Source organism: Castor canadensis, chromosome 5, assembly GCF_047511655.1.
Source record: "Castor canadensis chromosome 5, mCasCan1.hap1v2, whole genome shotgun sequence".
Lineage (NCBI taxonomy): Eukaryota > Metazoa > Chordata > Mammalia > Rodentia > Castoridae > Castor > Castor canadensis.
Genome location: NC_133390.1, coordinates 71669359 through 71695529, shown reverse-complemented (window position 1 = coordinate 71695529; position 26171 = coordinate 71669359). Strand labels below are relative to the sequence as shown.

The 26171-nt window shown below is 35.9% G+C and overlaps 1 protein-coding gene across 4 annotated transcripts in view; it reads left to right on the top strand.

Moving 5' to 3' along the window:
• Ccdc14 (coiled-coil domain containing 14) overlaps positions 1-26171 on the top strand; it is a 92636-nt gene that overhangs the window by 35195 nt on the left and 31270 nt on the right. For 2 of the 4 annotated variants that reach the window (XM_074073304.1, XM_074073305.1), the window contains exons 11-13: positions 500-718; positions 795-927; positions 10942-12005. In XM_074073304.1, the coding sequence (XP_073929405.1) occupies positions 500-718; positions 795-927; positions 10942-11875 (1286 nt within the window). In that variant the 3' untranslated portion in view covers positions 11876-12005. Of the gene's footprint in view, positions 1-499; positions 719-794; positions 928-10941; positions 12006-26171 lie in introns of those variants that run through there. The other 2 variants (XM_074073306.1, XM_074073307.1) reach the window with 2 other exon arrangements.

The following is a 26171-nucleotide window of genomic DNA, read 5'->3' as shown; positions in this document are numbered from 1 at the left end:
TGACATTTGGATATTTTACTTTGCACAGATACTATTGTTTCATTTAAAAAGCAGGTAAAAAAAATAGCAGAGCGCCAGTGGCTTCCACCTATAGTTCTAGCTACTTGAGAGGGAAGGGGAGAGGAAAGGAGGGAGAGAGGGAAGAAAGAAGGAATGAAGGAAGCAGAGGGAAGGAGAGAAGGAGGGAAGGAGGGAGGGAGGAAGGACAGAGGGAGGGGGAGAGATAAGGAGGGGGAGAGAGGAGAGAGGAAGGAAGGAAAGGGAGGGAGAAAGGAAGAAAGGAAAGGAAAAAGGAGAGGAAAAAAGGAAAATTTAATACCCAATTGGAGAAGAAAGGCTTGAGACTTCTGCCAATCAGTTTTAAAGAATACATTTAGTATTTATGTAGAACTGCTCATGCACAAATGGTTAAGCAAAATGAATTTTCTAAAAACAAATCTTTTCTAGGTTTGTATTTCTAAAATCAGCAAACAACTATTTGACATGTTTTGTCTCGCAGTGTTTTCTCTTCAGTCATTGAACATGTCACTGCAAAATCAATTGGAGGAGTCACTGAAGAGTCAGGAATTACTACAGAGTAAAAATGAAGAGCTCTTAAAAGTGATTGAAAATCAGAAAGATGAAAACAAAAAATTTACTAGTATATTTAAAGACAAAGATCAAACTCTTCTTGACAATAAACAGCAATTTGACATCAAGATGACAAGGGTGAAAATTGGTATGTATTTGAATTATGATAATAGTCACATCTTTTTAAAAGGAATGAGGAAGCTGAAACTTTTTTGTTGCTTTAGAATTGGAAGATGCCTTGGTCAATGTGAAAAACTCCCAGTTTAAGCTGGAAACTGCTGAAAAGGAAAATCAGATATTGGGAATAACATTACGCCAGCGTGATGCTGAGGTGGCTCGACTGAGAGAATTAACCAGGTAAAACTGACTTCCTTTGAGTAACTCAGGCCTTTCAGTAGGTGTATTTATAAACTTCAGAATAATGTCAGACCTGTTCACTTTCCCATATCTTTTTCTCTTTATTTTGTCAAGTTTTTTTTTTTAATCTCTAATGCTTTCTTCTGTTCCAATTAAATTAATTTAGAAATTCCAAACCTGGCTAAATGCTTTTTTAAACTATATGATTCTGGGCAGCAGGCTCTGATAAGGAGATGAAGAAGACTTGTATAGCAAAGTAGTTAAACTCTGGTTTCAGAGCCAGAGAGACACTGAATGTCTCTCATGTCTGCTACATCTTAGCTGAGTAACTTTGAGCACATAATTTAACTTCTCTAAACCTCAGCTGTAAAGTGGGGACATATGAATAAGGTTGTCAGGGGCACTAAGAAATAACTCATGAATAGTAAGCCCTCATGCCATATGATCTTGGGTAAGTCATTTAAGCCTCTTTAACCCTCATTTTCTTCATCAATAAAATGAGAGAATTGGCAGTAAACTCTAAGATCTGTTTATTCTTTAATCGGTCTTCACAAATAAATAAAATTACCTAACTGAGTTTTTATATTACATGCATTTAGAAAGTTGAGTTTTTTTGGTTTTTTTTTGAGATATTTGCTAAGAATTGGGTTTTCAATTGCTTTTAAAACATCTATTAATTTAACTTTATAAACATTCAAAAATGATGTTAATGTAAAAATATTGCTTTATGGGGGGCTGGAGGTGTGGCTTAGAAGGTAGAGTGCCTGCCTAGCAAGTGTGAAGAAGCCCTGAGTTCAAACCCCAGTACTGCCAAAAAAAAAAAAAAAAAAAAGTTTATAAAAATTGCTTTTTTCCACACTTCATAGAATAATTTCAAACTTTCATTTAACACTGAGGAAAACAAACAGTCTATGTGTGTGTATGGATAATAAATAATACATACATACACATACACACATTTAAAGACAGGGTCTTGCTGTATAGCTCAGGCTGACCTAGAACTTCGGATCTCCTATCTCAGCTTCCTGAGTGCTGGGATTATGTCCGTGCACCACCATGCCTGACTGTAAAGATATTTCTTGTATCTGTGTTGAATTTCATGGGGTCTGGTCAGAGTTTCTATATTGGCTTATACTATTCTTCTTCAAAGTAAAATAAGAAAGTGTTCCTTCTTATAAAAGCCTTTGTAATGTCTCCAAAGAATGTCTCTTATTTTCTGAGGACTAATTTCGGGGTGAGAACTTTGTTAGCATGAACTATTTATGGTAATAAAAAGCTGAAACAAATGTATCATTCCATTTATACAAAATGTCCTAAATAGACAAATCTGTAGAAACACAAAGTAGAGCAATAGTTGTCACAGGTTGGGGGAAGACAAGGAAGAATGGATAATAATTACTAATTGAGTACAATCTCTTTTGAGGGTGATTAAAATGTTCTGAAATTGGATAATGGTACATAAACTTATGAATATACTAAAATCTACCAAATTATATACTTACCAGGATGAATTTTTTGATAGGTAAATTATATTTCAATAAACAGTTTTTTGATTTTTTTAAAGTATATATGGTATACAGTCCATTTAGAGAATAAAAGTGAAAAGAATAGCAAGTCAGTGTGGTCAAGTGCCATGAGAGGTTGCTTAGGACTTACTGTGAGCACCTCCTTCTTCATTCTAGGGGGCACAGTTCAAAGTTCTAATCAGAAAGTCTGAATTTAGTTCAGTTTCTTGGTACTTTTCTTTTCCTCTCACAATCTTCTTTTTTTGTTTTTTGAATTGTTAAATTCAGTTTTTTTGGGGTATATTACAAGCTGATATCTTTTATTCATAAAATATTTTTTTTACAAGTCTTCTCTTTCCTCTGTTATTTTGTTTTGCCCTCATCTATGGAGAGATTTTAATATCCGCATTTTCATGGATGGGGAAACTAAGATCATACAAGTTGAGTATAAGTAGAAAGTTAATCCCAGAATTGGGACTAGAAATTTCATCTCCTAATTCCTAGCCAGGTTTTCTTTCCCTCTCACACATGACATGGCTTTCACCAGAATAGTTATTTCTAATAAGACCTCTGTGCCTAATTTAATCTAAGTAAATCTTAACATTTTTTTTTACCTGAGAAATAGGTGGAGGAGTGGATAGAATTGTTTGCTTATTCATTTAGTCAATATTTATTATATATTATGTTCCATATAAATGTGTGAAAGATACATAAAATATTATTTTAGTTTCTGAATACTACATCATCAAACACAAAGCTTATTCTGGTGCTTTAATGATAAACTTGATTATCTCTTATTCAGCATGTGCAGAGCATTTTCTAAGAAAATTGATAACAAAAGCATAAGAATAGTCTTTCAGAGAAAATAATAGTATAGTCTAAAAAGTAGTATAAATAAAGCCTACAGGGATAAAGGAACTTACCTGACTAGCTGTGACTAGTTGCGTCCTGGGCTGGAACCTGAGTGAGAATTTTGAATTTTCTTTTCAGCTTTGCTTTTTGGTTTGTAAAGGATAGCTTATCTCTGAGTGAAGGTGATCCACTATTGAGGGATTATTCTACCTTTACAGAAGACACAATTGTACCTGTGCATTCTTTCAAAATAATACCCAGTCTACCTTTTTCATTGTTTATTAGAAGTGAAGAAAAGGGTTTGCTTGTGAGTGGAGCTTTCCTTTTCTTAACACCCTAACACAGAAGTAAAAATAGGGGTAATTAATTCTTGAATTCTGCCTTTAGAAAAGGCAGTGTCTAAAATATTACATATAGACTATTTGTTCTCCTTTTCTTAAGTCTCAGAATTTTTCCTGTGAGTTCTTTTCTGTTGCTGTTAAGCAACCTTTTTTAATGCTAGGCATAAGCCCTGCCTCATGATTACTGACTCATCCATTAGATTAACTGCACTCTTTACATGATATGAAAACATGGTGGGCAGGGTTAGCACCATTTCTCTTCTAGGAGTATATTAGTAACACCCTCCTATTTTCTTATGATTCAGTAACAGCTTCAAAATGCCAAGTAAATCGGTTGATGTCAATTTTTGTTTTGTCTTTTAAATTAAAAAGCAAAACAAGAAGAAAATAGTCTGAGCTTAATTGTACCTGAATTCATCCACACTGGTGATGAATTTTGGTAACATCCTAGAATTCCATCACTTGGGAACATCTCCAGTGCCTTAGCTGGCTGCTGTAACTACTTTAACATTACTAGATGGAGCAGTAGCATCTGACAATACAGATGATACATATACACAGTATATGAATCAATTTGTCACACTGTACCTTATAAATTTTACAATTAAAATAATAAAAAGAAAAGAGATTTCATAAAATCTTCTGCATGCTTTTCTTCCCAGTCCATCCTCCCTAGAGTCATCTTAATCAATATGTGGTTTTGGGTTTTTTTTTTTTTTTAACTTTCTTTTTTAATAACTAAAAGAAAGGACCTTGATGCCTCCACATACAAAGTAATGGTAAGTAGATGGAAACGTTAATCAGCCAGATCTCATTAGTTTATGTTGTATACATGTATTGAAATGTCACATTGTAGCCCATAAATATGTATAACTATTATGTGTCAATCAAAAAATTTTTTTTAAAACTTTAAGGAGATGAAATATTAACTGCCCTGATTTGATCATTACATACTGTGTATATGTATCAATTTGTCACACTGTACCTTATAAATTTTACAGTTAAAATAATAATAAAAAAGAAAAGAGATTTCATATAGTTCTGAAAACCCCTCTCAGGCTTTTGGAGAGAGGTGAGAGACTGAAAGGGACGCATATAAGGTGTAAACAAATATGCTAAGCCATCTCTCTTCACCCTCAGTGATTTTGAAATGCATCTTTATCACCTTTTTTTTCAGGTTTTACTACAGCATATGTTATAAAACTGCAAAGTTTGAGAAAAATATATTTTCAGTAAGTAAATAGCAAATAGTCTTTGATAGCGTCAAAGAATACTCTTAGAAGTACTGATAGTTATTCAAATTAGTATAGTTTTATAAGTAGCCTAGAAAAAAATCCTGCATTTCTTGATATGTAAATGTACCATTTTTCTTAAGTATTAAAAATTAGTATATTTAATTGTATTCTGAATAATAGAAAAACAAATATATCTACTTTGTGCTTCCTTTAATTTTTTGATATATTCTCAGCTACTTATTTACAGAGATTTTTCTTTGAATTTCATAGGCAGTGAGTCATCAGAAGCTTAGTTAGTGATTGCTATTAATTTCTAAAGATTAAGATTTATTAGTGTTATTGTCCCTTCCTTTTTTTATTCCTGATTTTGTCCACAGCGAAAACATTTTTATTAGTTTGAGGAAAAAAACCTCAATATAGATACTCTTTTTCTAAAAACAAGCAAAAATAAATATTCTCATATGCAGTCTCATCAAATTAATGGATTATTATTCCATTAGTTTAAAGGAACATTCCTTTAAAGATATGTTCCTCTAGCAAATTTTGGCCTTTTAATAATAGTTCATTAACTTTTCTAAACTGGTATTATTTTAATTGGCAAGTTATAATTGTATGTATTTATAGGGTACAGTGTAATTTCTTGTTATATATATATACAATGTAGAATGATTAATTCAAATTAATTAACATCTGCCCCCTCACTTATTTTTTGTGATGGCAAATTTGAAATTTATTCTTTGCAATCTTGGAATGTATGATACCTTGTTATTAAGTATGGTCACCACGCTGTTCAGTGGAACTCAAAAATTTACTCTGCTGCCTAACCGAAACTTTCTCATCCTCCTATCTGCCATCTTACCCACCCACCCCCACCAGCCTCTAATAACCACCATCTTATTCTCTACTATAAGTTCAACATTTTTATGTTTTTTTGGGGGAAGTGGGAGTTGGTGGTGGTAGTGAGGATTAGGCCCAGTCTCTTGCAAATGCCAGGCAAGTGCACTATCACTGAGTTATACTCCTAGCCCAAGCTCATCTTCTTTTGATTTGCACATATACTGTAAGGTCATGTGATGTTTGTCCTTCCGTGTCTGGCTTATTTCTCTTAACATAAATATTTTCCAGGTTCATCCATGTTGTCACAAATTATAAAATTAACTTCTTTTTAAGAGTCTGGATGCTATTACCTTGTGTTTATATGGCATATTTTATCTATTCACCAGTGGATACTTTAAGTTGATTACTTATCTTAGCTGTGGTTAATAACGCTGCAGTGAACATGAGAGTATAGACATACTGATTTCAGTTCTTTTGGATATATATCCAGAAGTAGGATTGCTGTAGTTTTAATTTTAGATTTTTGAGAAACCTCCATACCATTTTCCATAACGCTACGCTAACTTCCATTCTCACAAGCAATGAACAAAAGATCCCTTTCTTCCACATCTTCACCAACATTTATTTATCTTTTGATACTAGACATACTAACAAGTATGAAATGATAGTTCATTGTGGTTTTAATTTGTATTTCCGTAATTACAATGTGGTACATTTTCTTCTTGAAGCTGTTGGCTGCTTATACATCCTCTTTTGAGAAATCTCTCTTCAGGTCCTTTGCCTGTTTTTAAATTTAGCTTATTTTGAGGGTTGTTTTTTTTTCTTCTCTTTTTTTACTATTGAGTTGTGTTCCTGATGTACTTTGGATATTGATTCCTTACCAGATACATGGTTTTCACATATTTTTTCCCACTCTGGGATTTCCATTCACTGTTGTTTCCTGTGCAGATGCATTTAAGTTGGATGCAATCCTATATATCTGTTTTGTCTTTGTTACCTGTGCTGTTAAGGTCATCAAAAAATTGCCTAGAATAAAGTGTGAGGGTTATTGCCTGTTTATTTCTAGTAGTTTTATAGTTTAGGGGTCTTATATTTAAGTCTTTAATCCATTTTGAATTGATTTTTATATATGGTGTGAGATAAGGGCCCAATTCAATTATCTTACATGTGGGTGGATACCTAGTATTGTCAAGCTGTTTATTTAAGAAACTGTCCTTTCCCCATTGTATGTTCTTGGTACCTTTGTTGAACATCAGTTAGCTATGTCTTTGGGCTTATTTCTGGCTTTCTGTCCTGTTCCATTGGTTAGTATGTCTGGTTTTACGTGAGTACCATGCTAGTCTTGATTGCAATAGCTTGTATATATTTTAAAATGAAGAAGTTTACTACCTCCCTCCAGGTTTGTTCTTTTTGCTTAAGGTTGCTTTGGCTATTTGGATTGTTTGTTCATGGAGATATATATGTATCTCCACAAACAATCCATATGTGTGTGTGTGTGTGTGTGTGTGTGTGTGTGTGTGTATTTATATATATATGGGTTTTAGGATTATTTTTTTCCTATTTCTTTGAAAAAATAGCATTGAAATTGTGATAGGAATTGCATTGAATCTGTAGATTGCTTTGGATAGTATGGGACATTTTAATAGTATTCTTCCAATTCATGAGCATGGGATATCGTCCCTTTTTTTTTTTTTTGTGCATTCTTCAATTCTTTTCAGCGTTTTATAATTTTTCAGTATAAAAAAATCTATGATCTACTTTGTTAAATTCACTTCTAAGTATTTTGGGGTCTTTTTTGGGGTCATTCATACTTAGTATACCCAATTGCTGCTGATATTTGTATATGGACCATGTATTCTGCAATTTTACTGATTTTTTTAATCAGCTGTAATAGTTTTTTAGTGAGGTATTCAGGTTTTTTTAAATATGTAAGAGCATGTTGTCAACAGAGACTATTTCATTTCTTCTATTAGGATGCCTTTTAAAGACAGCCCCTGACTTGTATGGTTTACATCAGGATTTTTTAGTTTAAATAGGTTTGTCTGAGTATTAATTGCATTTTCAGCATATGATATGTTTATTGGAATATAACCTCATTGTAAAGTCGAGGAGCATCTGCATTTCTTTCTCTGTTTAATTATTCTGACTAGGACTCCCAGTACTATGTTGAAAAGGAGTGGAGAGAGTTTTCCACTCTTGTTTTGTTCCTGATCTTACAGGAAAAGTTTAACTTTTCTGCACTGGGTGTAATGTTAGTTATGGGTTTGTCTTGTACGGGCTTTATTGTGTTAAAGTACATTCCTTGAGAGTTTTTATTATGAAATGGTGCTGAGTTTCATCACATGTTTTTTCTGTATCTATTAAGATAATCAGATTTGTTTTAAAGTATTGTGGTTTGAGCTTAGGGCCTTGGGCTTGCTAGGTAGGTGCTCTACCACTTGGGCCAGCATTCACATGGCTTTTAATCCTTCATTTTATTAATATATGTTAAATCACATTCATTGATTTGCAGATGTTGAACCACCTTTGTATTCCAGGGTTAAATCCCTTTGATCATAGTGAATGATTTTGTTTATGTGTTGTTAAATACAGCTTGCTAGTATCTTGTTGAGGATTTTTGCATCTATGTTCATCAGGGACTTTTGCCTATAATTTTCTTTTCTTGCATTATACTTGTCTGACTTTCGTATCAAAAAAATGCTGGCTTTAAAATGAGTTTGGGAAGATTCCTTCCACTTTTGGAAGAATTTGAGAAGGATTGATACTAGTTCTTCAAATATTTGGTAGAATTCAGCTGTGAAGCCATGTAGGCTTTTCTTTGAAGGGAGACTTTTTATTGATTCAGTCTCCTTTCATGTTAATGATCTATTCAGATTTTCTATTTCTTCATGATTTAATTTTTATGTGTCTAGGAATTTTTCCATTTTTTCTGTTTGCCCATTTGTGTAGTGTGGTTGTTCTTAGTTATTTATGCTGATCCTTTGTATTTGTGTGGTATCAGTTATAATATCTTCTCTTTCATTTCAGATTTTATTCATTTGAATTTTTTCTCTTTTTTCCTGGTGAGTCTAGCTAAGGATTTGTCAATTTCATTCTTTCTCTCTCTCTCTCTCTCTCTCTCTCTCTCTCTCCTCCCCTCTGTCCCTCTCTCCCCCTCCCTTCCTCCCTCCCTCCCTCCCTCCCTGCCTCTTTCCCTTTCTCTCTCATACACAGACATAGACACACAACTAAAAATCTTTGGGTTTTTTTCTATTGTTTTTCTAGTTTCTATTTCATTTATTTCTGCTCTGATTTTGTCATTTCCTTTCTTCTGCTAACTTTAGGCTTAATTGGTTCTTTGGAGTTGTAACACAGTAATAGTTTTTGAGATCTTAATTTTCTGATACAGGCATCTAAAACTGTAAATTTACCTCATTGAGCTGTTTTTGTGCATATCATACATTTTGGTATATTGTTTTCTATTTTAATTGGTTTCAAAAACATTTTTTGATTCCATTTTTTTTCTTCTTTGACCCACTGGTTATTTGGGAGCATGTTGCTTAATCTCCACACCTCTGACTTTACAAGATTTCTCCTATTACGGATTTTTAGTTTTATTTCAGTCAGAAAATTACTTGATATGATTGTATTCCTTTTCTTGAGGCTTGTTTTGGGTCCTAACATATCTAGCCTGGAGAATGTTTCCAATATGCTAATGAAGATATGTCTTCTCTGCTGTTGGATGGAATGTTTTTGTACAGGTCCACTTGGTTTGGTCTAAATGCAATTCAAGACAAATGTTTCTGTATTTTCTGTCTGTCTAGATGATATGTCCATTGTTGAACATGAGGTGTTGACATGTCCTAGAATTAATGTATCGCAGTCTGTCTCTTCAGATCATTTAATAATTGCTTTATATTTTTAGGTACTCCAACATTAGATACATTTAAATATATTTACAATTTTTGTGTCCTTTGATGAGTTGATCCCAATGATCTTCTTTATCTGTTTTTTACAGTTTTTAACTTAAGTCTATTTTGTCTGATGAAAACTACCTCTGCTCTCTTCTGGTTTCCATTTACATGGAATATCTCTTCTGAACCTTTTGTTTTCAATCTGTGTGTTGTACTTAATAGTAAAGTTAATCTCTTGTAGGCAGCATATAGTTGAGTCAATTTTTTTAGTCCTTCCAGCCACTCTGTCTTTTGGTTGGAAAATTGAATCCATTTATAGTCAGAGTAACTATTGATAATTATGGACTTGGTATTTCCAATTTGTAAATTACTTTCTTGTAGTTTGTCTCTTCCTTTCATACTACTCACTTCAAATAGACTAAAGAGCTGCTGTATAATGGCTTTAGTAGGGCTATTAACAAAAGCTGAAACTATGCTTGAGCACTTTAACCCTTACATCTTTTTTTTTTTGGTTTTTTGGCAGTATTAGGGATTGAACCCAGAGACTCGTGCATGCTAGGCAAGTGCCCTACTGCTGAACTATATCCCCAGCTCTGTATCTTATTATTTTATCTTATTTAATCTCCATTGTGATTCTGAAGTGGACACCTTTATTTTACAATTAAGGAAATTGAAATTCAGAAAGATGAAGTGACTTGCCCAAGATCATATCATAGCTAATGATGGCAGTAGGATCTGCCAGGATCAGCAGAAGTTAGGCACTGTCTAACTTTAACTCTGTGTGGTTTTCCTTATATCATACTTTTCTGATTCCTAGCTATTGCTTATGCCTAATTATGACAGATAATTGTCTCTAACCATCCATTTTTTCACAGTATTGTTCCAGTGTCCTTTATATATGTATTTTGAATGAAAAATGCTTTTTAAAAACAGGAAAATAATTTTTAAAATATCTATAGCAAATGAGTAGTATATTTTCGCTTTTGCTTTGTACCTCAGCCTTCCACAATTGGACTGTTTTTTTTTTAAACTCAAAAGTTCAGTTTGTAATGTTGCTCATGAATAACACTTCTGTTCCTTAAGAGAAAAAAAAGTATGAGCCTCTACTTCTCAATAGAATATTAGATTTTATGCAAACCAAGATCTTTTATCTTTGTTATTTTAGTTTACTCTTGCTAGAGCATAGTCTGTGATTTTGTGCTTTTTATAGCCTGTTTTCATATTATGAACCAGACACTTGCTGCAAATCCTTTTTTTTTTTTAAAAAAAGAAAAGATGGAGACATATAGAAATGAATGAAAGCAACAGGTTAAAGAAATGAATAATTATGGCACTAAATTCTTCTTGGCAGAACTTTACAGAACAGTATGGCAAAGCTGCTCTCAGATCTTAGTGTGGACACTGCTCGTTGCAAGCCTAGGAATAACCTAACCAAATCACTTCTGAACATTTATGATAAACAACTTCCACAGGACCCAGCCCCTCTTCACACTTCCATAATGAGCTACCTAAATAAATTAGAGACAAATTATAGTTTCACACATTCTGAGCTACTTTCTACAATTAAAAATGAGGACACCATAGAACCAGACAGACCCTATGAAAACATTCTTCCCTCCAAAGGCCCTCCACATAGTGACACTAGGGCCATGGAGGAATTATCCACACTTGGGAATCTTTCTGCCCTTTCCAAACAAGATTCTGATGCACAATGTAAAACCATGACTTTAATGGAAGAGGAGTGTAATTTGGATAATACAGTTTATATTCCTTTTGCTAGAAGCACTTCTAACAAGCACTCACCACCTTCTAAGAGAATATCCCCTCCACCAAAGATAAGTGTTGCTGCAACACAGCTGGTTAGCAACAGTACACCTATCTCTGAAACAAAACATAAACTATGTGTACCTGTAGTTTGTTCTTCAAAAAAAAAAGCAGAAGATGTACCTGAAAATCTTTCCAGAACAGCTAATAGGGAGGACATACTGCTCCTCAAGAAAATTAAGGAAGCAATTGGTAAGATCCCTGCTGCCTCCGAAGATCCAAAGGAACAGACTACCTGTCACAGCCCAACAGCTTGTCACACCACCAGAGTTCAAGTGAAAGGGAATGCTACTTGTGATGGCAGCTTTTTAAATTCTGACTTGATGTCAGATTGGAGCATCTCTTCTTTTTCAACGTTTACTTCTCATGATGAACAAGACTTTAGAAATGGCCTGGCAGCATTGGATGCCAACATAGCTAGACTCCAGAAGTCCTTAAAGACTGGTTTTCTGGAGAAATGAACTCAGAAGAAAAATGAGTGCTTCCCTTTTTAAGATTAGAACTTGGCTACACTAAGGGTATATGTTAGTTCTTTAGAGAAATAACTTTTTATATTATTATGTATAAAATAATAAATTGAAGATAAATTTACTGTGGAATATTTTAACACTGGATAATAAAACAAGTCATCTTACAAATTAACAACTGCTAAGAGAAGAAAGTTCTAGATAACTGAGAAAATATTGTTTTAATTTTGTATTTAGCAATTAGAATTCTTTCATTAATGCTTAACTTGCTGGGTTAAGGGTACAGATTGAAAGAATTTCTGATTGTCTGAAGGGAGTCCCTGGGAACAATTATCATATTCAAACTAGAGTTTTTTTTTTCTGAGTCAGGAGACCTGTTTATTTCTTAAGGACATTTTGTGTTTTATATGGGATGCTCTGCTACAGACTAGTGCCACTGATGAGATGTATAAATATTTCTTTTTATAAGGAAAGGTGCCATATGTATATCTCATTAAAAAAAACTGATTGGTTCAAGAAAATGTAGGTAACATCCTCCATTAATATGTGGTCCTTAAATCTTTGGCATTTTATTTATTTTTATCCTAGATGTATGTTTTAAACCCCTGAAAAAATAAAGTCAGATTGAAAAATGCTAATAATCAAGCTGTAAGTTGGAAATCTGGTGTTTTTTTTTTTTTTTTTATAAATAAGTGTTGGAATTTTTGTGCTTACTATCTTTGAATATGATAGAATTTATAAATCTTGGCACTAGTAGTAATTCTTCCAGGATCAATATTTTTTTTCAGCATTTACTTAAGAATATGGTCTATTCAATAAATAATATCAACTGTTTGGTGATATGGTCTTGCTATGTAGCCCATTCTGGTCTCAAATTCAATCCTCTTGCTCTGGGATTGCAGACATGTATATACCAAGACTCTTTAACTGCCCAGTGTCACGTCTTTCCATGTAAGTAACATTTTAACTCTTAGCTGAGTTTTGTGCTGTTACTAGCACTTAATACAAGTCACCTGCCTAACACAATTGAATTTAGTACTTGGATAGGCCTTGGCATTAGAGTGTTCTGCTGGTCCCAGGATCTCTTTCTCCAGCTGTTTTAGGTGGAGGTACAATCTCTCTGCAGGACACAACTAGAGTTTTTGACATATCCAGATTTTACAGATAGAAAATTTATAGATTTGTAGAGTGAGTTCTAAAATATTTTAATAGAATTGTTCATTGGCATTTTGAACTCCTTCTCATAAATTAATTTATTGACTTCTTATTTGGAGATAACAGGCCACAACTCTTCCAACATGTAAGTTCAGAAATGAAATAATAATGCAAGGATCTTTCTGCTTTCAAATTTATCAACTGTTAGTCATAAACAGAAGTAAATTCTTAAAATATATACTAATTATGAAGCTATAGAGAGAAAATAAAGTGTTTTTCCTACTGATAACATAGATCTTTTTTGGTTATCCTAGAATGTGTGTGGATTTCTTCCCATTAGCAAACAAGCAATCAATTCTGCAGCAGATGCCAGGTGGACATCCTCCCAGGGCAGAGGCAGAACCCACAGGTTGAGGACACAGTCCCACCAGACTGCCTCCCACTTCAGAGCCAGTCACACATCCAGAACTCTGACTGACCAGCTATGATTTGGGGTTCTCACAACTCACAGACTATATAAGTCTGTTAGAGCAGCTTATAGAACAGGAGGCAACACATTAACTGGTTTGTTATAACAAATATTTTAAAGGATACAAATAAACAGATTAAGAGATACATAGGACAGGGAAGTTCCCAAATACATTGGGGTGTGCCAACCTCCTGGCACATGGATGAGTTCTTATTTATCTTCCTGTAAGCCTCCACATGTCCATCTGTCCAGAAGCTCTCTGAACCCTTCCTTTTGGGATTTTATTGAGTCTTATTTACATGAAAATGATTGAAGCACTGACAACTGTTACAGAAATGTGATTGGACAAAAAGGGTTATAAGCTAGTACTAGTAGGCTGAGTGGTGAAACCCAGCAAGGCCTGTCTGTTTAGATTCTTGGCCTCTCTGTACAGCATTCCTTCCTTCTGGGTATAAGGTAGGACTTTTCAGTGCTATGATCAGACAAAGTAGGTGAGAGAACTTTTTATGGTTTGCTCTGAGGCAGAAAGTTAGGGGAACATCATAGTATATTTTCAGTTTCAGTGTATCTGTTGTATCCTGAGTTACATTCCAAAGAATGAACAACTCAGTGAAGAAATGGGCAAATGAACTAAACAGACAATTTTCAAAGGAAGAAGTACAAATAGCCAATAAATACACAAAGAAATGCTCAACATCCCTGATCATAAAGGAAATGTAAATCGCAACTACATGAAGATTTCACCTCACTCCAGTCAGAATAGCTGTCATCAAGAACACAAGATATTGTATGAAAGTGTGGGGGGGGTGGGGAAGGAACTCTTATTCACTTGGTGAGGATGTAAATTAGAACAACCACTATGGAAAGTAATATGGAAGTTCTTCAAAAAACTAAAAATAGAACTATCATACAATCCAACTTTTTAAAACCATGTCACCAGAGTATTATACCAGCTTCCTCACTGATTTGTGGGAGTGATAAATGGCAGTGTTTGAAAATCAACCACTGTATAATCTGCGACTTTTGGCACTTAAAAAGCCCTTACTGGTTGGACCTGGTGGCTCAATTCTGTAATCCTAGCTATTTGCAAGGGGGAGATTGGGAGGATCATGGTTCCAGGCAAGCCAGGGCAAAAAGTTAGTGAGACCATCTCAACCAATAAAGATTGGGCATGGTGGTGTGTGCCTATCATACCGGCTACACAGGAAATGTAACTAGGAAGACAGTGGTCCAGACCAGCTGGGACATAAAGATGAGACTAATCTTAAACATAAAGCAAAAAGGGCTGGGGGTATGGCTCCAGAGGAAGAGCACCTGCCTAGCAACCACAAGGCCCTCAGTTACCACACGACAAAAAACACAATTACAGGAAATGATAGTTTTAACTGTTTTCCTTGACCAAATCACCCCTAGGGTTCAGTGACCACTGATGGCTCTAAATCTTTAGAATCACTGACAAACTGGCAGACATCAGAAAAAGATAAAGCAGGATGGTAAGGACTGGTTTTTTTATTTTATGTTTTTTTGTTTTGGTGGTGCTGAGGTTTGAACTCAGGACTTCATGCTCACTAGGCAAGTGCTTTACCACTTGAGCCACACCCCAGCCCTTATTTTCTAGAAAGGATCTAACACTTTTGCTTGGGGCTGGCCTCAGACTGTGATCCTCCTACCTCTGTCTCCCATGTAGCTGGAATTACAGATGTGTACCACCACACCCAGCATTTTCTTTGAGCTAGTATCTCACTATCTTTTTTTCTGGGCCTGGGCTGTTCTTGAATTTTGATCCTCCAGATCTTTGCCTCCTGAGAAGCTTGGGATTACAGCCACAAGCTACTGTACCTGGTCTGAAACTTGTTTTTAGAAGGGAGAAAAGTACATGAATTTTTCTCGCATTGACATTGGGATTCAAAGTGGGTTTTGAGACTTCTAGAACCCCAGCACTATCTTCTCACTCCCTGGGTAAGGTGGTTCATTTCTCCTGGAGATCCCAAGGAGATAGGCAGAAGTATCACAAACTACCCAGGAGGAGAACTCAGTCCCCTTTAGAGTAAAAGCCGTACATTTGTTCAGATCTGTAACAAAAAATACCATCAGCTGTTTAGTAGGAAGCACACAGCCTTTCCACCCCACCATCCTTTCCAGATTGTGCACTTGGCTATGAGCTCTAGGCCCAGAGTACAGTAGGAAACCAGAATCGAGTATTTTAAAAGTTAGCTGCTCCAAAACAAGCAGAACAGATCCTCTTAGTGGGGTAGTATTTTGTGGTCTGGTGAGAAGAAAGGAATTAAAAAAAAAATTCATTTTCAAACCCAGAGTCTCAATGGGTGGAGAGAAAATTTTCTCTTTTTAGGTCAATTAATGCTATCACACTGCTGTCAGGATAGGGAGATGGAGTGCTGAGAGATGAGAGAAACTAGGGCAAGTTGATAAATACATACTTGAATAAGTAGGTCTTCACTCTTTAGAGCAGTGAGTTATGTTCTACCACTCTGTGTTTCTTTCCCCCGCCACAAAGCAAATGATCATTTTGTCACCAGAGACTTGGTCCACTGTCGCCACCTCTTCCCTCTCCACATCCCAAAAAGCCTGAAGGTCTGTCTCATTAGATGGTTGTAATAACAGATGACTAAACACATAAAGCAGCTCCTCTCAACCACTAACATACTCAAGGTATGAGAATTAAATTGTAATTTTGTATCTTGGTCCAAAATTTGAGAAAAGGTCATGGTATGTTATTGATTATAATGAAACATTTAAAAGACAGTGATAAGTCTGGAAAAGTCCATTTGAAAACATGGTATATTAGAAGAACAAAAGCAATAATTGGGCCAGGTAACCTACTGACTTTGTCTTCATGTGCTATGTGGCCATTCATATACAGTTTATTCTTTCCTTTTGCTACATCCTGAACAAAGACAAGAAAGTGTGCCTTTGAGAGACCTAGAGCTCCAGAACCTGCCTAATGAGGAGACCTGATCTCAAAGACTCCTCCAGTTCAAAAGGCTAACCTTTCCGAGGAGAAGGCTCCCAACAGCGAAGGAACATGGCTCTGATATACTCCTACCGTGTTAGTGTCATACAGAATTTTAGCCTTGCCATCTTGCTTATTTTCTTTTTTAATTCTTGTATCTTTGGTACCTTGTCTCTATACTTTTCTTTTGGCTGATGTTAATTTCAGAGCATCTTTGTCTAGTAACTCTGAGGACTTGAATATTTTGATTTCATCCTCACACTTAAATGACAGTTTACATGGGTTTTCAATGTGAAGGTGTAAGTATAAAGTTGCCTTTTCTCCCCTTCATTTGTAAAAACCAACAAGAAGAGTACAAACTCCATTTGTGGGGAAACCCAAGAGACACCTCTAAAACTAAGCCAAAAAATAGGTACAAGGACTGCCAAAAGCAGTCATAATCAAGTAGGAGTACATAGGAGAGGAAACAGTGTGGTCTGGCTGCAGATGGCAGAAAGCATTAGCAGAGTACATTTCTCAAAGCTAAGCAACTTACATAGAGGAAACGATTTTAAATACCTAGTTTCCAATAATATGACGAGGATTCACAGGATTACATTTTGTGTGTGTGTGTGTGTGTGTGCGCGTAGCGGGATGGGGAGTGGGGAGAGTACTGTAGGTACTGTCTCTGAAAGCTCAAATTTCCTTGGGAGTTTTAGTTACCTAGATAGGGAGTACATACCTAGAGGAGACTGAAATCCAGACTGTTTCCTGTATCTTCCTGAATTCTCCTTCTAAGAGCTTCCTCCTGACAAATAACACAAAATGAAGTTGAAGCAGCAATAAAGTGTCTCCCAAAAAAGAAAAGTCCAGGACCTGATGATTCTCTGTTGAATTCTACCAGACATTTAAAGAAGAACTAATACCAACTCTCCTTAAACTGTTCCATGAAATAGAAAAGGAAGGAAAACTGCCTAACTCATTTTATGAAGCCAGAATTACACTCATCCCAAAACCAGGCAGACACCTCCAAAAAGGAGAATTGTAGGCCAATCTCCTTAATGAACATTGATGCAAAAATAATAAAATAATGGCAAACCGAATTCAACAATACATCAGAAAGATCATTCACCACAACCAAGTCGGCTTCATCCCAGGAACACAGGAGTGGTTCAACGTATGCAAATCAATAAATGTAATATAGCACATTAATAGAAACAAAGACAAAAACCACTTGATTATCTCAATAGATGCAGAAAAAGCCTTCGACAAGATCCAACACCATTTCATGATAAAAACCCTTAAGAAAACTGGGAATAGAAGTAAAGTACCTCAACATTATAAAAGCTATATATGACAAACCTACAGCCAACATCATATTCAATGGTGAAAAACTGAAACCATTTCCCCTAAAATGAGGAACTAGACAAGGATGCCCACTATCCCCACTCCTATTCAACATAGTACTGGAATTCCTAGCCAGAGCAATTAGGCAAGAAGAAGGAATAAAAGGAATACAAATAGGTAAAGAAACTCAAAATAGCCCTATTTGCAGATGATATGATCCTATACCTTAAAGACCCAAAAAACTCTACCCAAAAACTCCTAGACACCATCAACAGCTACAGCAAGGTGGCAGGATATAAAATCAACATACAAAAATCAGTAACTTTTCTATACACTAATAATAAACATAATATATGAAAACAATTCCATTAACAGTAGCCTCAAAAAAAATCAAATACCTAGGAGTAAACTTAACAAAGGATATGAATGACCTCTACAAGGAGAACTATAAATCCCTGAAGAAAGAGATCGAGGAAGACTACAGAAGGGGGAGAGATCTCCCATGCTCATGGATTGGTAGAATCAACATAATAAAAATGTCTGTACTACCAAAAGCAATCTACACGTTTAATGCAATTCCCATCAAAAACCCAATGACATGCATCACAGAGATTGAAAAATCTACCTTAAAATTCATTTGGAAACACAAGAGACCACGAATAGTCAAGACAATACTCAGCAAAAAGAACAATGCTGGAGGTATCACAATACCCGACTTCAAACTATATTACAAAGCAATAACAATAAAAACAACATGGTACTGGCACAAAAACAGACATGAAGACCAGTGGAACAGAATAGAGGACCCAGATATGAAGCCACACAACTCTACCCACCTTATTTTTGACAAAAGTGCTAAAAATACGTGATGGAGAAAAGACAGCCTCTTCAACAAAAGTTGTTGGGAAAAGTGGTTAGCTGTCTGCAAGAAACTGAAACTAGATCCATGTTTATCCCCTGTACTAGTATCAACTCAAAATGGATCAAGGACCTTAATATCAGACCCCAAACTCTATAAAGTTGGTACAGGAAAGAGTAGGAAACACTTTGGAAGTAATAGGTATAGGCAAGGACGTCCTCAACAGAACCCCAGCAGCTCAGCAACTAAGAGAAAGTATAGACAAATGGAACTTCATAAAATTAAAAAGCTTCTGCACAAGAAAAGAAATGGTCTCTAAACTGAAGAGACCACCCACACAGTGGGAGAAAATATTTGCCAGCTACACATCAGACAAAGGACTGATAACAAGAATATATAGGGAACTCAAAAAACTAAACTCTCCCAAAATCAATAACCAATAAAGAAATGGGCAAGTGAAGTAAACAGAACTTTCTCAAAAGAAGAAATTCAAATGGCCAAAAAACACATGCAAAAATGCTCACCATCTCTAGCCATAAAGGAAATGCAAATCAAAACCACACTAAGATTCCACCTCACCCCTGTTAGAATAGCCATCATTAGCAACACCAACAAAAACAGGTGTTGGTGAGGATGTGGGGAAAAAGGAACCCTCGTACACTGCTGGCAGGAATGCAAACTAGTACAACCACTCTGGGAAAAAATTTGGAGGCTTCTTAAAAATCTAAACATAGACCTGCCATATGATCCAGCAATCCCACTCCTGGGGATATACCCAAAGGAATGTGACACAGGTTACTCCAGAGGTACTTGCACACCCATGTCTATTGCAACACTATCCACAATAGCCAAGTTATAGAAACAGCCAAGATGCCCCACTACTGACGGGGGGGGGGGGGATTAAGAAAATGTGGTATTTATACACAATGGAATTCTACTCAGCCATGAAGAAGAATGAAATCTTATCATTCACAAGTAAATGGATGGAACTGGAGAACATCATCCTGAGTGAGGTTAGCCAGGCTCAGAAGACCAAAAATCATATGTTCTCCATCATATGTGGACTTTAGATCAAGGGCAAATACAGCAAGGTGATTGGACTTTGGTCACGTGACAAGGTGAGCGCACACACGGGAGGTATGGGGATAGGTAAGAAACCCAAAAAACATGATAGTATTTATTTCCTCAATGCAAAGGAACTAATGCAGAAACTTTAAAGTGACAGAGGCAAATAGGAGAAGGGGATCAGGAACTAGAGAAAAGGTCAGAGAAGAATCAACTTAGAATGTAACACATATGTACATGGAAGCAATGCTAGGAACCTCCCTGTATAGCTATCCTTACCTCAACTAGCAAAAACGATTTCTCCTCCTTATTATTGTTTATACTCTCTCTTCAACAAAATTAGAGATTAGGACAGAAAGAACAGTTTCTGCCTGTAAGCGAGGGGGGCTGGGAGGGAGAGGGAAGGGGCAGGGAGGGAAAGAGAGGGGGTGGGGGGGAGGGGGCGGGAAGTAGGGGGGAGTAATGACCCAAACATTGTATGCACATATGAGTAAACAAAAAGAAAAAAAAGCTTCCTCCTTTAAGACTGGGAGTAGGGGTTATAACAGCTCAAAGGTCAAGACGTTGATCTTCACCTGTTAGCTTGCTCCCACACCAGCCACACTGCAGCTGTGTGTAATACTATTAAACCATCTAAAAAATGAAGACCATTTATACTCAGTGACACTGGGTGAGCACTTACCCTTATTCTGTCCCACTGAAGTGATGAGGTAGCAGCAACTCTCTCAGAACAATGTAGGGGAGAGAAGAAAACACAAGGAGAATGCTGGCCCCCCCCCATCCATCCTTTGCTTGGCCATTATCTATTCTAGGCCAGCATTTCCCATATACCCATTGATATCCAACCACTTCCTGTCTTTCCAAAGGTTTTTTCATTTTTATATTATTTTCTGGTATTCAGTCACCTGCCCGGCACTTCTGTAGTATTTCCAGGGTACATTCTGAAAGGAGGTAAGCAACCTATGTTCATTTTTCCATCATGCCCTCCCCAATAGTATGTAATGTCACCTCTGTCACTCACCAAGTTGCCCTCTATCCATTGGACTGTTTATACTTTCTCCAAGTTGTTTCACTTATGTACTACCTGTCTCTGTGCAATACCATGTATTTTAATGATTAAAGTCTTATAACATCTTCATATTTGATAAGGTAATCCCTTCTCCTTAGTCATTTTCAAAATTGTCTTGCCTACACTCAGCCTTTTACTCCTCTATGTGAATTCAGGGACCAGTTTGTCAAGTTCTGTAAAAAATTCTCTTGAGGTTTTATTAGAATCACTTTGAATTTATAGGTTATTTTGGAGAGTTGCCATCTTTATTAAATGGAGACCTATAATCCATTCATACTATATAATGCTCCATTTGCTTACCCCATAAAGATCTTGTTAAACTTTTATAGGATTTATTCTTAAGTACTGTATTGCTTTTGTTAACTATTATAAATTGCACAGGGGAGGGGGAAGGGTTTGCTTTTTTTCCCCCTACAATGAAAATACCTTTATTTTTTTCTGATCATATAAAAATAAATGTTCTTTGTAAAACTTTATCATTATGTAAATATATAAAGAAGAAAGTAAATCCCACCTGAAACTTCAGCATCTCAATATTGTTAATCTCAAGATTAACAAGTTGATTATTTTGAATATTCTTTATACATATATACATGTACATATACAAGTAATTCTACATAAGTAGGGTCATATCATGCTTGATATTCTCTTCATCAACTCATTCCCTCTTTACCTCTTCTCTTTAACCCTTTTGCCTCACTCTAGCCATGTACTTGTAACCTATATTCCTAGTGTGTGACCTTCATCATTTTCTCCATGCCCATAAAATTCTGTATACATTTATTTATATAGTCCTCAGGACTATAGACTGTTTTATAAAAATGGAATCATATTATGCTTACTTTTCTGTATTTTAATTTTCTCAGAAATACCTCATGGAAATCCCTCTTGAAGACTAGGAAATAATCTAATGTGGATTAATTTATTCTTTTCAGTTACTACTTACTATTCCATGATGCGGAGATATAATACACAATTTATGCAACCATTGTGTTCCTAACAAAGTAATTATTTTAAGTAGGAAGGGATTTAATGTAAGGAATTAAGGACTTACAAAATCATTAGAGAGGCCCATATAGCAGATTCTAGGCTGGGCCTCCAGGAGTTACACCTACACTCCTACAGAACCTGTTCAATAAAGAGAGCATCTTTTCATGCCTTTCTGCCATGATGCTTCTGTCTTGCCAGAAGCCTAAAAGCAATGGGGCCAGCTGTTTATGGCTGAAACCTCTGAAACTGTAAGCTAAAGTAAATCTTTCCTTCTTTTAAATTGTGTCTCTCAGGAGTTTGTCTCAGTGATACAAAGCTAGCTAACATAGCTGGGAAATGTTTTTAGCTTTCCAGCTTCTGCAAAATAGACATGCAAGAAAGGAATAATGAGGGAAGTGGGCCCGTCCACTAAATCTATTGCTGTGAGCATTTGCTTGGCTTCCAGTTTGGGATTCCCAAGCAGTATCACAGTAAACATACTTGCTATGTGGTCTTATGTGTTTCTATTTCTATTTTTAAGGAATAGAGCCCTGAGAGTAGAATTGCTGTCTCTCTGTGTGTGTGTGTATTCTATAAGTTGGCAGTGAAATCTGAAGACTTGATCAAATATGAGTTTGACTTTTATGGCAGGTAGTGTCTGTTCCTCAATCAAGAGGCATGTAATATCTGGTTGTCTTCCCCTTTTTGACATTAGTAACTTTTGCGTTCAGTGTCCCAATCCATTAGATCATTATGGTTACAAAAGGGTGACCGTCCTCAATAAACCTTTTTTCTTTATGAGGTGGAATGAATCTAAAAAGGAAAACTTCCTCACCCCTGCTATTTGGTTATCTCATGGTACACAATTCATATACATAAGATAAGTGCTTGATTCTTGCCATTATTTGCCAGGTTTCAAAATAAAGAATTGCTTCCCTAGCATCCTTCAATTGGTGACTTGCTTTTTTGGTATCACTCTGAAGTAGTGGATTAAACTTATTTGATGTGTTTCAATCTATTGTAGCTATGATTTTTATGGATTCTTACATTGTTCCATGTTTGATTAGTAGAAACTTTACTATGGCTGCTTTTATGTTTGTCGTGTGATAGGTGTCAAGTGATTTTTTGGGGGGTTACTTTGACTTTTATTTCACTAACTTCTAGTGAATTTAGGCATGTTCATATGTTTATTGGGCCTTTTGACACTACTTATTAGGGAAATGTTTGTATTCTTTGTACAACTTTCTATTCAATTGTTAGTCATTAGCATCCATTTTAAGGTACTTTGTATAGAAAATGATCCTTATATTATAGTAGCGTAGACATTTTGCCAGACACATTGGTTGCTATTAACTCTGTGACAGCACCTTAATATTTTTAAAAAGTTATCTGTATATAGTCAAATATCCTTATCTTTTAGTTTCTTGATTCTTAGTGAGGAAAGTCTCTTCAAACCATAAATTGTACAAGTAATCTCCCAGATATTTCTCTTCATGTTTTAATAATTACTTTGTTTTCATTTAAACCTTTAATTCATTTGCACTTAATTTTTAAATTTCGGTATAAAATGATAACCCATCACTTTCATTTTCCTTCAAATGGTCTGCCAGTTGTATCTGCACTTTTTAAAAAAGAATCATCTTTTTCTCATTGATCTACTACTTTGGGATAAAAATATTCTAATAACCAATGTAATAAGTACTAATTGCTTATTCTGTTACACAAGTATATTTTATACAACCTTATCAATATATTGATTTGAATTCACAAGCTTTATAGTATGTGTGACTGGTATTTTTAATAAGCCCCCAATATATTCTTTCTTTTATATTCTTTATAGCTTATATTTGTATAGTTTTACTAGCTATTCTATAACATTCTTTATATGAACTTTAGAATCATTTTATTTAAAAAAAACTCTGTTGGAATTCTAATTGGACCTGCATTTAATTTATACATTAAAATTTCTAGAATTAAGTTTTATATTAAGTTTTTCTTCTGGGAACAAGATATGAATTTCAATTTATTCAGATTTAATCTAGTATCTTTTACTAGCTTTTTCCAAGGTTTTAAAAATATAGATCCTGAGCCTATATTTTAAATTTATAAATATTTAGAGTATTTAGAATTTTTGTCACTGTAATACTCTGAATAATTTTTCATTAGCAACCTGAATGAGGATGTAATGTAAGGACTTTCGAAACAGACTGTCCAGTCACTGGCAGTTGTAACTAAGTTGAGAGCTCCTGTCACAATATACTAGGGAGGAAAGGTAGATATAAACCTTTCTTTTTTTTTTTTTATTGGATATAAGCCTTTCTAAGATCACTTAAGAACAGCCTTGCTGAGAGGTTACAGGGAGACCTACAAAGAGGAATCTGGAACATTGCTGTTTTAGCCAACCACCTAATGTCAGGCTTCAGCTCATATGCGAGCTGTTGACCTGATTAGTCAGTTTTTCCAGTGGGTACATGGACATGTAGGGTACTATTATAAAGCATGCTGGGATAATTCAGAGCAAAGATTTCCTAAAGAAAGATTTATTCCTTTTTTCTCTCTTAAAAATTCCAATTTGTTGTTATAATATTGGCTTTTTGATTTTATTTTTGTAATGATATTAAAGTTCTCCAGAGAGGAAGAACTACTGTGATATAGAAATAGATGTTTGAGAGGGAATTTATTAGAATTGGCTCACACAGTCATGGAAGCCAAGAAGTCCCATGACAAGTCATCTGCAAGCTGGAGAGTGTGGGATGCCAGTAGTGTGATTCAGTCCAAATCTGAACCAGGGAAGCCAGTTGTATAATTCTCAATCTGAGGCCAAAGGCCTGAGGATTTGGATAGCTGCTGGTGTAAGTCCCATAGTCCAAAAGTCAGAGAGCCTAGAACTCTGATGTCCAAGGATAAGAAAAGAAGATATCCTAGCTATAGAACAAAAAGATGAAATCTCCTTTTCTCTGTTTTTTTTGTTGTTGTTCTACTGGTGCCCCCAGCTGACAGTATGGGGTGTGACTACATCAAGGTGAATTTCCCTCATTCAGTTCACATGCTTGTGTGGCAATCTCCTTGGCAAACACACTCACAGACACACCCAGAAGTAATGCTCTACCAGTTCTCTTAAGTATTCCTTAATCCAGTCAAGTTGACACCTAAAAGTAACCATCATACCAGTCAAGGCTATTTTAAATTTATTTCCACAGACAAGTAATACAATACATGCATTTATTCACTCACTTTATTCCTTGCTTGGAGAGAGAGCAGACCCAGTCCTTGTTCTCAAAGGCTTGCAACCCGTTTGGGGGCACACACACACACACACACACACACACACACACACTCTTAATATGAGGCACATGTTATTGGAGCCCAGAGGACAGGCATCTAAATCAGATGGTGGGTGAGATGTACCCCATACCACAGATAAGGGGTTATTACAGCTGGGCAAAGGCTAATGAGTCCTGGACTAGCAGGACATATTCACAGAATGGTGAGGAGCTTGTGGCGGGAGGTGATGCTAGGATGAGTAGCTACAGAAAGTCCAGGAAGTGAATCACTGTTTGGTCCGCTGCAGATCTTTATAGAGGAGACATCCATTAACAGATGTATGTTGAGGAAAATCAGTAAGTAGTGTGGATTTTTAGATCAGAGGGATGAAACTGATAGCAGGAAGCCCAGTTGGAAGGCTATGGCAACAGCCGGAGGACAGCTAAGACAAGTGGTAGTGAGAACTAGGGAGGAAAGGAATTTGCCATCTGCACAGGTAGAAAACCCAATGGGCAGCTGATGAGGCAAAGGGAACCAGACAATGCAGGTTTCTAGCATGGACAGCTGGATGGGTGTGAGTGTTGTTAACCTGGAAGCCAGGAGACTGAGCAGGCTTATGGGGGCAAGGGGAAGAGGGCACTGTTGAACATGAATTCCAGGTGTGAAAGTCCAGTAGCTGGGTGGGATTCTGGAGCCCAGGAGGGACACCCTAGAAAAGTGGTAGTGGAAGCCACTTGGAGAGAAGCATTAGGAAAGATGCAGAGCTGAGTGAAGATTGAGCTTTCAAGGCTTGGTTCACATTCCCAAATTTCAACAGTAGCTTCGAGGATGACAGCTAACAGAGAAATGCTTTCTACAGCAGAACCACACTTCCAATCTCCACTTCGTTTTTAGTTGGTAAGCTAAACCAATTAAAACAATGAACATGCCTTAAAGTCAGCAAGGTAGGTAAGTGTATTCTTTTTATTTACACTTCTCTTTATTAAAGTAAGTTTTGAATCATTAATAAGTAAATATAAAAGGGAATTTTGAAAAAGTGAGTGGAAACTTACTGGAATATTCACAAGGATTCTGGGTTTGAACTTAAGCTTTTTTTTTTACTTTGCATATCATTGGGATCCAGCAAGTGTTAGACTGTCCACT